The sequence below is a fragment of the Thalia democratica genome, chromosome 1, assembly GCF_965202585.1.
Source record: "Thalia democratica chromosome 1, ktThaDemo2.hap1.1, whole genome shotgun sequence".
NCBI classification, from domain to species: domain Eukaryota; kingdom Metazoa; phylum Chordata; class Thaliacea; order Salpida; family Salpidae; genus Thalia; species Thalia democratica.
In genome coordinates this window covers 59999568-60013972 of record NC_139165.1, presented here as the reverse complement: position 1 = coordinate 60013972, position 14405 = coordinate 59999568, and the positions used below count along the sequence as shown (strand labels likewise).

Here is a 14405-nt window from a genome sequence, read left to right as displayed (position 1 = left end):
TTTAAACAACTTTTTTGGATACAATGCCAATTTGAAACAAAGTTCTATTGTACAAATAAAGTCTTTTTTTTTAAATTTTGTTTTGTTATAAACTTGGTTAGAGAAGCTATCAGATATCTTTTTAATATTGTTAAATGTTTTACTTTCGTTTTTTACCTTAAACTTTAATTTAAAACAAAATTAGACCCTAAAATGTGTAAATTGAGTAAAACCTGGAAGAAATTTAAAGTGGGGTAAATACAACAAATTAGTGTTTTTACAAGTATTTGGTTTATACAGTCAATAATGAAGTCAATATTGTTATTTTTTTTTGATATTATACTAACGTCAAGAGGAGATGTTCTAAATTGTATATACAAAATATTAAAAGGATATTCAAAGAGTAATGGAGGGGTTTTTCTGATAATTTGGTGTTTTTACAAGTATTTTGTTTATACAGTCGAATATGATGTCAATAATCGTCATTTTTTTTTGATATCATACAAACATCAAGAGGAGATGTTCTAAATTGTACATACAAAATATTAAAAGGATATTCAAAGAGTAATGGAGGGGAAGTAGAATGTAGAACTAGTATTCGAATGTGTGTCTAACTTGAGTAACTTAATACAAGTAATAAGTTTTTGAAAAACTCTGAAAAAAATTAGTTTAAAAACAAAGGAGATGTTAGATTTTTAGTGAATTAATCTTTTTTTGTGTTTTTTAAGTTTGCTGCTTCTATAAGTAACCGATTTATTGCATTGAGTTTGATGACTTATATCTTTAAAGCTACTGTATATATTTGTTCAATAAGCAAAAAAAAACCTTTTTTTGTTTGTTGAAAAAAAAATTTAGAGAAAATTAAAAAGTTTGTTTCTAGAAATTATTCAAATTTTATTAAAAATTACTCTTAGTGTTAAATTAAAGGAGGAGGAAGAATTTTAGTCTAACAGTCTAATTTTGCCTGTTTAGTTTGTGCCACCCATAAAGAACCTATTGAACCATCTAACTATGATCGCTTAAATCTTAAAACCTACTTTTAATTTTTAAAAACAGTAAAAAACATCTTGTTGCTATGTTTTTTATGTAAAAAATAAAACAAAATTTAACTTTTAAGACTAGCTAAAGTGAACTCTCCTATACTCTTAATCTTTACAAAGTATGTAAATGTGGTTTACTTTTATTTCTAACCCAAACATTTCTAACCCAATCATAACAAATCAAATAATTTCTAAACTGATAATTTCTAACCCGATCATTTCTTATCTGATTATATCTAATGCTATCAATTCTAACTCATTCATATCTTACCCACTTATTTCTAAGCTGGTCATTTCTGACCCAGTCAGATAAGTTTTGTTTAACTTTAGATTTTTTCTGATTAAGATTAACTTATAAAACAAACTGTTTATAACAAAATTCATCTTTATAAAAAAAGTTCATTGATTAATTTCATATAGCACATTATCAGAATAAGCTTGCTAAATACTGACAAGAATATAAAGTAAATTTAATCATATATAATGATTTTTAAATGTTTAGCTAAAAATAGCTTTGTCATAAAGAGTTAAGTGTAAAAATTTGAGGTTTATATTAGAGTTAAGTTATACTTTACTATTTTGAAGTTACATTGTTAGAAGTAAACAATTAATATTGTAGATTCATATTTCTATTCTAACAATTTTGTCTTATAAATAACTTTTAATTAGCAAAGTTTAACTTAATTCTACTTTAAACTTTTTAAACAGATTTTTACACTTAACTCTTTATGATGTAACTATTTTTAGCTAGACATTTAAACATAGTTATATATAACTAAGTTTACACCATATTCTCATCAGTTTTAAGCAAGCTTATTCTGACAATGTGCTAAATGAAATTAATCAATAAACTTTTTTTTTTTTAATGAGTGACTTATGTTTAAATTTTTTAGTAAAGACCAGTACCCTGACACTTGCTTGAACTGTCTTGTTTGTTATTATAACTAGTTTAAGGGTGATCAAATTTTGTGTAGTTAATCTTCTTAATTTTTTTTTGCCCAAGTATCTATAACATTCAAAATGTATTAATTACAACTTAAAATACTAATAATTAAAAATAGTACTTTACAATCAAAATAAGTTTCCATTTCAGATTCATATAAAGAAAAAATTAAAATAAAGAAAATAATTTGAAATTATTTTAAGTAAAATAAAATAATTATTAACAATGTATTTCAGGTAAACATATATAAAAATTAATTTTTTCTTATGTTTTAAACATAGTATAATAGATTAAAGGCATAGGGTGGGGGGTCCAACATTTTTTTTTACTAAAAAAAACATTTGATCTTATATGAAAGCTTGAAGTACAAGCCAGTTTTTTTAGAGTTAAAAATTTTTACATAACTTTTAAGATATTGTAATTTTTATAAAAGGTTTCCGATACAAAAGTATGAATTGCAAATTTTTTGAGGTTAATTTTCTCGGAAATTTAAAAAATCACTGAAAATCAATCTTCTACTTCATTTTTTGAGCTAGAGACCTTAAACTTTCAGGAAACGTTCATTTTATAGTTTAAAAGACTTAAAATGTTGGAACTTACGAGGAGATAGAATTTTAGTGAAATGGTATTTTTTTTTGCGTTTTTAGTTTGTGCCTTCCATTAGGAACCTGTAGAGGTCACCGACTTTGATTGCTCAAATCTCAAAAATTATTTAAAAATTTTCAAGCAGTTAAAAATGTTTGAAAGCTCAGATAAAACTATAAAATAAAGATCAACTTGTAAAAATCAAGGTAGACCTCCCCTACTATGCCCTTAATATTAAAACAATTTTGTTAAGATTATGTTGTTTTAATAAAAAAACTGATATAATAATCTAAAAATTGACAAATTTCTACTGATCAAATTAAAAATTTTTCGTTTAGAATGATTTGGCGAGAAATGGTCAGGTTAGATATGATCAGGTTAGAATTGATCTGGCTAGAAGTGATCGGGTTAAAAGTGATTGGGTTAGTAAAGATCAAATTAATTATGTTTGGATTAGAAATGATAGCTCCCGTAAATTACAGAGGTTGGATTAATTTAAAACTTTTTAAATAATTAAAAAAAAGTTTTTAAAATCTTTTGATATTTTTTTTGAAGTTTTTATTTATTTTAAGTTGTAATTATCTCAAATATGTAACTTTCTTTTTGTATGTCATCCCTAAAAATTTTCCTAGAATTTTTTACTTTTAGTATTTTATTTGCAATAAAATTTAAGTACTTTGGTAGGTATAAATTATTTTACGTTTTTCTAATTTTTAGAAAAGTAATGCTCTTTTTGTATATGTTATCATGGGTTTCCTTAATTTTCCAAGTCTGCCTTTTAACACTTGGGATAGGTGAGTTTTGTTAGTTATTATGATAAAATTTATTTTGAAATTATTAAATATTTGTTTTGGCCATCACCAACAGAGTTGAGATTTTGTTGCCATCATTAATAAACAATAAACTTCACCGGACAACCAACAACAACAGCATCCGAGACAACCTACAACCAGTTTCGTCCTTTTAAGGACTCATCAGGCAGCCATAGTCGCGTTAAAACCATTGTTGTGATCTTAAACAGGTTGTAGGTTGTCTCGGATGCTGTTGTTGTTGGTCGTGCAGTAAAGTTCATTGTTTACTTTTAATGGCAAAGAAATCTCAACTCTGTTGATGATGGCTAAAATAAATACTGGCTAAAACAGATATAAACAAGCGTATAGACTTAAATCTCACATTAAGCTGACAATGTCTGAGACATTGGGGTGTGAACAATTTCACTGCATAAACTTTTTGGACTTTACCCACAACGGGTCTCTTCATTGCTCTGCTTGGTTAAGATCACAACAGTGGTTTCTCGCAACTATGCCTACCTGATCAGTGCTTAAAAGGACAAAACTGGTTGTAGGTAGTCTTGGATATTGTTGTTGTTGGTAGTGCAGTGAAATTCATTGTTAATTAAGTTATAAAATAAAAAGTGTACACATTTAAATTTATTTAAATTTTAATAATAAACAAATATAAAACGTTTGAAGTTAAAATCATGGTTATCTGAATTTAGTTGATGTCAAGTTTAATTGAGTTATATTTATTAATTAATTGTACACCAACTAAATTTCTACAATTATAATTTTAATTCTATTCTAAATCTTTTATTGTAATATCTTTTCATTGGAACATAAGTGACTAGTTATATATACAATAAGATATACAAGTCAAGCAATTTTAATAAAACTAGATATATTTTGAGCAATTCTCATCAGTAGAGTACAAAGCTAACAAGAGATAAGATTTTACAAACTTATTTGATAATTAATGAACTTTACCAAATATCAACAACAACAGCATCCAAGACATTCCTACGACCGGTTTTGTCCTAATTAGGACTCATCAGGCTGGAATAGTCACAAGAAACCGCTGAAACAAAGTACTGAAGCGACTGTTTGTGGGTAAAGTTGAAAAAATTGACACAGCTAAATTATTCACAGCCCAACGTCTCAGACATTGTCAGCTTATTGTGAGATTATAGTCTGCGCTTGTTTGATCAGTTTCAACCAGTAGTTATTAAGGCCATCATCAACAGAGTTAAGATGTTCCGCGCCATCATCTCAACTTTACTTACTTAAGCCCGCTTGGTTAAGATCACAACAGCGGTTTCTTGTGACTATTCCTGCCTGATGAGTCAAAACTAGGACAAAACTGGTTGTAGGATTGTCTCGGATGCTGTTGTTGTTGAACTTGGGGTAAAGTTAATTAATTATTATTGATGGCAAAAACATCTCAACTCTGTTGATGATGGCCGTAATAACTACTGGTACAAACTTGTATAGTAACCAAATAATCAAAAGAATAATAAAAGACAAACAATTAGTAACAATTGAAATCATTTAAGTTTACTTATTTTATAATTCATCTACAGTAAAGCTATACATCAATATAATGAAAATATCACATATAAATGATTACAAAAATAAAGAAACAGTATAGTCAAAATCTTTTTGCTTACATAAAACAGGTTTTCTTAACAAAATACAAATAGCTTCTAGTAAAATCAAATCAAAAACATTACTACAAGTTTTATTAATTCTAAATCTATCTAGATTATAACTGTTTGCACATGTTGGATTATTAACCAAATGTTCTGCAATGGATGAACGTTAAGATGCATTTAAAACATTGACTGATTTATCATTCTTCTTATCTGAAAAGCAAAAATTCTCTACACTCTTAGGGACATGCTCTTTTATCTTTTTCCTTAGATGTCTTGTTGTTAATCCAACATAGCTTGCTTTACAACAGCAGCTGTATTAATAAATGACCATACTTTTATTCAAGTATGATATTGTGTCTTTACCACCTGATGTTAATAGTGGTTTTAAAGTGAGCTCAGCTCGGTATTTGAGAAAAGAACTCAATGCAAAATCTTTGCATTAGCATGTGCATATAAATTTAGTTTGCACCTATCAAATTTCCTTACAACAGTGCAAACTTAAGTATAAATCAAGCTAATGTAAACAATAAATGAAAAAGTTACTATTGTCAAGACAACTACTAGTGTTAACAGTGTGAATTACTTTATAAAAATACTTTGAAATGTAAAGTTTTAGATTTAAAATAAATAAAGTTTGTCATAAGAAAAAACAAAAATTTTTTTTTAATTTTGAAGAATTTGGATAAAAGAAAGACATTAGGACCTGAAAAATGTGTAGTTACTTTAAAACTTCTATTCATTAATGTTCGTAATGTTAGAAAATAAAATTAGACTATTGATAAGAAATACTTATTATGCAGCAAACCCAAAGATTATCTTCACGTCAAAACCACTATTAACATCAAGTGGTAAAGATCCAATATCCAACTTGAATAAAAGTAGGGTAATTTATCAATTTAGCTGCTGTTGTAAAGCAATCTATATCAGATTGACAACAAGATAGTTAATGAAAAGAATAAAAGAACATGTTCCTAAGAGTGTAATGAATTTTTTGCTCTTCAGAAGTACGGATGATAAACCAGGCGAGGTTTTGAATGCATCTTAAAATTCATCCATTGCAGAACATTTGGTTAATAATCCAACATGTGCAAACAGTTATAATCTAAATGTATTTAAAAATTTTAAAACTTCTAGTAATGCTTTTCATTTGATTCAACTAAAATCAATTTGTATTTTGTTAAGAAAACCTGTTTTATGTAAGCAAAAAGATTTTGTCTATGCTGTTTCTTTATTTTAGTAATCATTTTAAAAGTTATTTTCATTATATTGATGTATAGCTTTACTTTAGATGAATTATAATGTAAGTAAACTGAAATGAATTTAACTGTTACTGATTGCTTTTGTCTTTTATTAATCTTTTGATTACTTGGTCACTATATAAGTTTGTAAAATATTATCTCTTGTTACCTTTGTACTCTACTGATGAGAATTGCTCGAAATGTATCTAGTTTTATTGAAATTGCATGATTTGTATATCTTATTGCAGTGCTTCTGAACCTTTTTCTAGTGGCAGAACCCTTTTCTAAAGTTCAACTTTTCCGCGGAACCCCTAATTTTAATTTTACATAAAATTTTTAATGATTTTTTTTAATTTCGAAAGGCTTCGCGGAACCCCTGAGAGGCGTTGCGGAACCCTAGGGTTCCGCGGAACCCTATTTCAGAAGCACTGTCTTATTGTATAATATCATTTTTAACAGCTTAAGTTTTCGTTTACTTAATTATGCTGAAAAAATATAATTTTTATTACAAGATGTAACGTTATAAGGCGTTAAATCCTGGAGATCCTGATAAGCTAAGCTTATCGGAATGTATATCACAGATGTTCTTGTGCTAAAACTTTATTCCGACTAACGGCGTTTCACTGCTCTTAAATAAATTTAAGAACAGATCTACGGAGTCTATAAAATGTTAACACACATTAGAAAAAAAGCATTAGAAAAAAGTCCATTTATAGTCCATTATAGTTACTACCTAGATAAACACTATACATAATTATACATGCTTTTTTCTGCTTTTTTTCTAATGTGTGTTAACATTTTATAGACTCCGTAGATCTGTTCTTAAATTTATTTAAGAGCAGTGAAACGCCGTTAGTCGGAATAAAGTTTTAGCACAAGAACATCTGTGATAATTTTTATTACTTAATTTTTATAACTTCTTAGCTTTACAGTGTTTATTTGAAAAGTACTTAATTTAAACTCACTATGATGCATCAAGCGCTCAAAAATGTTAATATTATGTTTTAGCTCAGTTATATACATTAGCAGTTGGTAAGTGTACTAAAAAAATTCTACTAAATTTTAATACTTTAAATAAAAAAGCAAAAAAATATTTTTTGTTATTTTTAAGATTAAGCTATTAAAAACATAGGTTTATATTTTTTATTATGTATAATGAATTATCAACTTTAATAATAGTAGTTTAAATTATAGTGTTCAAAATTTGCAGTTTAATTAGTAGGCTACCTTGTTCAACCGCTTTTTTGATTTGTTTTAATGTTTAAATTTTTTTTGTCTGCCAACCCATAGACCTCAAAATTTAAAGCTGTGAATTTATTTAGTTTTAATTATTTAAAAGTGGATTTTTGATTAAAGTCTTATAGTTATAAAAACTATTAGGTGTATTATTATATTACATGGCTGAATTAATAGAAGAATACACAGTGATGACTAAAAGAATTATATATTGGATGTTAATAGTAAGTTAAAAAAAGTATTCATTTTTATCATAAAATAGTTATTTATATGTCTATTATAAGTGTATTATTCAGTCCTATAATTTTTTTTTATGTTTTTACTTTTAAATCAGTTGTTTTTGTCAAAGATAAAATAGTCAGACTTACTGATACTAAAAATTAGGAAAAAACAGCTATTTTTAGATTAATTTTAATTACATTGGTTTATTTTTAATTGTGAGTTTTAAAATTTTACCTATCATCTTAAGCCAAAAATTTATATTATATTTTTATCTTTTAAAAGAAATTACATACTGAATGTTGTAGCGGGATCCAACATTTGTTTTTTTCCGAAAATTAGTTTAAGTTTAGCAAAAGGGTTGATCACACCAATTCGATCATCTGACTACAAGCCTTCTGAGACTGGTTTTGTCCTTATTAAGACTCATCAGTCAGTCACAACCAAAAAACCTGCAGTCTTTAATCTACAAACAATTTATCATCCTTTGACATGAAGCAACCATTTGCTGGTATTGATCAGTGGCGTCAGCATTGTCTTTTGCTGTGCAACGTTTAAGACATTGTCCAGTTTGCAAGACATCTGGTACGCTCGTATTAGATAAATCAGCAAAAACATTAGCAAAATTTTTAAGTCTAGTAATTATCCCAAAAACACATTGCTTAGAGTATAATGCGATCTAAAGAAAATTTTACAGATGTATTTCTTTAATTTATGTTTTTTTTTTGTGATTTACCTCTAGTTTAATTTTATTCTGAACATTCAACAATTTCTAGCTAAAAGCTTAAAGGTTGCAATTTTTGGGTTCCTTACACATTTTACATTGGGGTAGTTTTCAGAAAATCCAAAATGGCTTCTACACTGCGTTGACTGAGGGTATAGTACATGATGGTAAGATTAGCACAACTCAACACTTTGTCATTGGTGATCCTTTGTTGCCATGCAATTTTAAGGATGTGACAGAGGCATTGTAGGTGAAAGATGTTGATTTTTTTCTCCTTCAAGCTATACAATGTCCATGTTTTGCTACTGCATACACTAGAGCTTTAAAAGTTAGTCTTTGTGTGAATGCTTAGCTTTTGGTTATCCCAAACTCTTGCAGTCAAACGAGCAAAATTGCCTAAGGTTTTACCACTACGACTAGTGATTTCTGTATCCAATGTTGCGTTTAATGCATTATTTGAGCATAGGTATATGAAATTTTTACATTTTTGATATTCTTGCCATTAATCTTGATTGATGATAAAACATGTGTTATTTGGCTTAGGACTTTAGTTTTTTTAAGACTAATTGTAACGTCAAAATCTGAGGATGCCAATTAAAATAGACTCAGTAAATGTTGTAGGTTTTGAACACAACAAGCAATGAGTGTGTTATCATCAGAAAAGAGAAGACCACGTAGTTTAGTAAAGATTTTGCTTTGCTCTCAGATGTGAAGGTTGAAAAAGCGACCATCAGTTCTTGTACAGAGCTAATTCCTAAATTGATGAACAAAAAGCGTGTTTTTCCTGCATTGAAAAGAAGGTTTAAAAGAGTTTAAGCAAGTAAGCACACTTTACCCCACTTTTGATATCAAATGAATTAAAAACATTCCCATCACATTGGATGATTGCGCTTTTGTTTGTGTGAATAAACTTAATAACATGCAGTAAATTTGGAGGACATCCAATCTTCATCACTATAGCAAATAGTCCTTCTCTACTTACTAAGTCAAAGGCTTTAGTAAGGACAATAAAAGCGATGTATAATGTCAAGTTTGGTTAATTGCTTTTATTTTGTAACTGTAGTATAAATAAGATCATGTCGGTGGTAGATGGTTTAGACAATTTAACTTTAGGTTTAACATGGAGACAATGGATTAACTCTTTCGACCTGCTTCTGATGTTACAGAAAAACTACTCTTGCAAAAACTTAACAAATAATTGCAAAAATAGAAATTCCCTTGTAGTTATTGCAGTCTGAACCAAAACCTTTGTTTTTATACAAGGTTGTGATCTAAGCATCACGCATGTTTTGTGGCACCATACCTTCCCTCAATAATTTGAATATAATTTTATGTAGATGGGGTACAAAGCATGACTTGCAATGACAAAGCGAGTCGACTGGTATGCCACCACTGCCTGGTGCTACTTAAAGAGCCATCTAAACAATAGCTTTAATTCTTAATAACACCCTGTTAGAAAAAAACATCAGAAAAATTATTCTTTGAAGATATTGGGGTAAAAATACAAATTAAGTATAAAACAGAAAAACATAGGGAAATAATTTTTAAAGAATTTAATAAATTATGTATATGAAAGTTGTGTTGTTGAAGAAGTAAAGAAGTTTACGTGTCCAGGCAATCTGAACAACCAGTATGTCGGTGAGAATGAACGACAACTATTTGTAAGAATTTATGTGCATGCAATTCAAACTAATGGTGCAGTGTTTAAACACATTGAAAGTTGTGCATATTGTGAAAACTTTAATAAAGTTTACAACTGTTTTAAAATTATTAAAATTTGTAATTCTATAATGGTTTATTGTCTAATCTAAAGAACAAAGCAACCGTTTAAGGGTAAAGTTGAAGTTTTACCCACATACGGTTGCCTTAGTACTTTGTACTTAACCCCGCTTGGTAAGATCTCTACAGTAGTTTCTCCCAATTATGCCTGCCTGATGAGTCCTAATAAGGACGAACCGTTCGTAAGTTGTCTCGGATGCGTTGTTGCTGGTCGTGTTGTGAAGTACATAATTGACATATTTAAGTAATCCATTTTATTTTGATTAGTTTTTGTTCAAACAATCTATTTTGTGTTAATTACTTGTCGTGACTATTTCTTGAGTATTTTGATAAAGTATTTAGTTTTACTGTGATTATGTTGTTTTACATATTCTATGAGTATATAAGCTGTTTTTGACAGGGGAATATGTTAGTTCCGAAAGCCATCTCAAATTATAATAAAATAAAATAATTAAAAAAGTGTTTTGTCATGCAATATAATGGTATTTTAAAACATTTAAAGGTCTTCCTATACTATAGCTTTACTGAGTTTTTCTGTTATTGGTTTAAAGTCCAGGTCATCCACCGTTGGTAGACTATCCATGTTGTATTATGCATCTTCAGTAAGAATATTTTGTGTAGACTATTGTAGGGAAAAATATTGAACCCATTTACATAACTGTTTATTCCTAATGTGTAATATTTTTTTAAGTTTTTGAATTCAAAGTTGATGTAAAAATATTTGTCGGTCCAACTGCTTTTCTTATTTCTTCATTGACTGAATTAGTCTTTTCTCTGTCAAAACAGCATCTTAAATACGAGCACTAGCTTTTAACTAAAACTCGTTAGCCCTTCTAGCTTCAAGCATTCTTTTAAGACTCAGGCTTAAGGTCATCTTGAAAATCAACATGAGCTTGTTGTTATTCCTTAAATGAGGAAGCAACACATTGATGTTTTCTTTAAAGCAGTCTCTTTTGGTATGTTTGTTTTTTCCAAAGATTTCAAGGCATTCTGGTATATACTTTTTTGGATCATAGACCAAGACTTAGAAGCAGATGTGTTTGATGATAAAGAAACAGATTGCATAGTCGCGAGAAACCGCTGTTGTGACCATACCAAGTACAAAGTACTGAAGCGACCGTAAGTAAAGTTGAAAAAGTTGACACAGCCAAACGTCTCAGACATTGTCAGCTTATTGCGAGATTATAGTCTGTGCTCGTTTGATCTTACGGATGCTGTTGTTGTTGGTCATGTAAAGTTCATTATTTATTGTTGATGGTTTGAACATCTCAACTTTGTTGATGATGGCCGAAATAGATATTGGCTTATTGAATAGTTCATCTAAAGACTAGCTTAGATTTTTAAAATTTTTACAGTTTTTTATCTTGATAAAACTACAATTACGAAATTTAATCAACGAAACAGTTTTATTGTTTATAATGCAGATATCTTGTCTTGTATACTTTGGATTGTGGTTGTTTGAAGATTTTCCAATTGTTATGGTAGGAATTGGTTCGCTTACTAATGCAATCGGATTTAATTTGCTCAGTAGATTTCCGTTTATTGAGATTGGTTCATCACCGTTTATTATTTACGTTTGTTAGTTTAAAAAATACTAGTTTTTGAAATGGCTTTGATTCAGTTTAAACTTATTTTATTATCATCACCATGTAAATAATTGTATTTCAAGTATATAAAAATCTCGTTTTAAGTAGTTATCGATTTTTTTTTCAATAAATAGGTTGCATAAGTAAAATATGAAAAAAAATATTTGACTATTTGCAATTCGATTAAAAGAATAACTCGTACACACTGATAAGTTTTTCAGTATTTTTCAGCACTTGTTTTTGTGAACCACTATCTTGCATTTCAATTTTTTGCTGAAGTCTACCACAACTTTGCTGAAGTTAGTTTTTGTAAAACATAAGCATAAATTTTTTTTATATTTTACCAAATTATACTTATATATATGTTTTTTTTTTTAGCAGTTAAACTTGTAACATGTTATTTTTAGTGGTTAAGGGTTAAATCTTGTTTGAAAAAAGTATTAGTCTTTAATTAGAATATTTAGAGATTTTTAGTGTTTGCAAGGTTTAATTAATTCTTTCTTCAAAATTTGATTTGATTATAAAACGATGAAGAAAATTTATTAAAAAATTCACACAGTACTTTTTTATTTCAATTAAATATGCAATAGATATTTTTTAATTAGTTCTACCTTAGATTTCAGTTTTAGTAATAAGAAATGTTTCAAAAGAACATTATTGCAGGTAATTTCTTACTTCACTTTGTGTTTGTGGTTAATACCATTCACGTTTTTTATTTCACTTTCTGCCTCAGACAACGTTTTGCCTCATCATATGATTTATGGTCAAGGTATGTATGAATTTGATTTATCATTAATTATTTTGATTCACTATCGTTAATCTTAAGCTAGTGTCATTGTAAAATTGACTTTAAAAATAATCGCCTTTCTTTTAAGTTTCAATTTTTTATCACAGAGACAGATGTTCTTGGACACTACATGACTAAAGGTAAAAAGAAACGGTCAGCAATATTGTCATTTTTCCAAAATACGAAGGATGCGTTATTAGGCAGACAAAAAAGGTTCTAAACAGATAACAAAATGAATAGAATACATGATCCAGCTTGCTTCAATGATATAAACTAGTATATCAATCATTTTAATAAGTGATTTATTGCTAATTATTATTTTCTGGTATAATAACATATATGGAATTTTTTTTTAGTATAGAATTGAAATTTTTTACATTTCAACCTCTAAATTTTGTGTTTTTTTCTTTAGTGAACATACTTCATTTAGTATACCAAGTATTTTTAACTACTAGATTTATTATTTACTATGTTTGTTTTTAACATCAATTAAATTCTACTATCAGAATATTGAAATTAAATTAACCATTTTAAATTTACTGTATTTGTTTTGTTTTTCCATTGATATATTTTTTAGATTTGTATACAATTTTTTGGTCGGAATGTTTATTATAAAACTTGAATTTTTTATGACAAAAAAAGCAGCATCGTTAGAAAATAGAGCGAAATCTTTAAAAAAATGTTTTGATTTATTTAAAAAAGAACTCAAGTTTAACAGGGTTAATATGTGTCAGATTTAAAATGTTTTTTTTAAATAGTGGGTGAAAAGTCAGTTTTCCTTAGTTAAAATGCTTTAATTTTTTAAATGTCAGTTTTTGTCAGTTAAAATACTTGAAAATTTTGGAATATCTAAAAATAATTTATGAATTTTATTTTTTTTGAGATTATTAAATTGCGAAATTCTTTCTAAATAAGGTTTTGTTTTTTAAAGCCTTTATTATATTAAATATACAAAAATATCAGTTTTTGTCCGATCAAGTTCTTGAAAATTTTCGAATTTCTCAAACTAATTTAAGAATAGATGTTTTAGAATAGACCATTAAATTGTGAATTTTTTTTTTTAAACAATTTGTTTTTGTAAGCTTTATAGATAGTATAAATGCTTGAACAACTCTGAATTTTTTAAAGAAATTTTTAATTAATACTTCCTTACAATTTATGTACTTTTGATTGACGCGGTCAAGGATTATATTTTAAAAGGGTAAGTGTATTTATTATTGAGAGGGATCATCATAAAGTGAGTGTGTTAGTGTTGGTATAGTAAATGTTATTAAAATATTAATAACAAAAAAACTATCACTCTGAAAATAAAATGTTAAATATGTCAGTAGCAGCTCCATAACAGTTCAAGTTTTGATTTTTTTTCAGTGTCCTATTTAGTTGAATTAATTTATTCTAAAAATTAATTATATTAAGAAAGTATATTATTAGTAGGCTAAATTAATAGCTTATCCTTATTTCGTTTTTTCTAATATAAGCTCAACTGGGCGCCGATCAACAAAGGTTAGGAAAAACGTCAGTCTAAAAATTCAAAATTTTACGTACGAACCCTAAATCTTTTACACCTTTTTTATGATCCTTATCAATATTGTGTAGTACTTTAATAATCTGCTTACATTTTTGACGTGCTTTAATAAAAATAGACTAATGACAGTGCTGACAGTGTTTATTGTATTATTATTTTTTAGTTCTTGGTTTGCCACGGGTCAGGCTAAAACATTTTTTTTTTGGTCAAAATGACTAAAAGTCCGTTTTTTCTAGGTTAAAATGGAAAAAAGTCAGTTTTTTTGGTCAAAATGTTAGAGTTTGTTAGTTCTAATTTACAAAATTCCTTAATTTTCAAAGCCTTAAAATGGTAAAA

The 14405-nt window shown here is 27.7% G+C and overlaps 1 protein-coding gene across 1 annotated transcript; it reads left to right on the top strand.

The window, feature by feature from the left end:
• The first annotated feature begins 3236 nt into the window (after positions 1–3236).
• Positions 3237–14167, top strand: LOC145829374 (protein TEX261-like). Its single transcript, XM_082937147.1, has 6 exons — positions 3237–3341; positions 7594–7673; positions 11596–11749; positions 11989–12056; positions 12421–12526; positions 12652–14167. The coding sequence occupies exons 1-6, from the start codon at positions 3272–3274 to the stop codon at positions 12762–12764; spliced, it is 591 nt and encodes a 196-aa protein (XP_082793273.1). The 5' UTR covers positions 3237–3271; the 3' UTR covers positions 12765–14167.
• Positions 14168–14405: the final 238 nt, after the last annotated feature.

Coding starts and splice junctions, on each gene's coding strand:
- LOC145829374 (XM_082937147.1), top strand. CDS start 3,272: ATGCTCTTTTTGTATATGTTATCATGGGTTTCCTTAATTTTCCAAGTC. Junction 3,342..7,593: donor CCTTTTAACACTTGGGATAG/GTGAGTTTTGTT, acceptor AAAAACTATTAG/GTGTATTATTATATTACATG. Junction 11,750..11,988: donor ACCGTTTATTATTTACGTTT/GTTAGTTTAAAA, acceptor AGTATTTTTCAG/CACTTGTTTTTGTGAACCAC.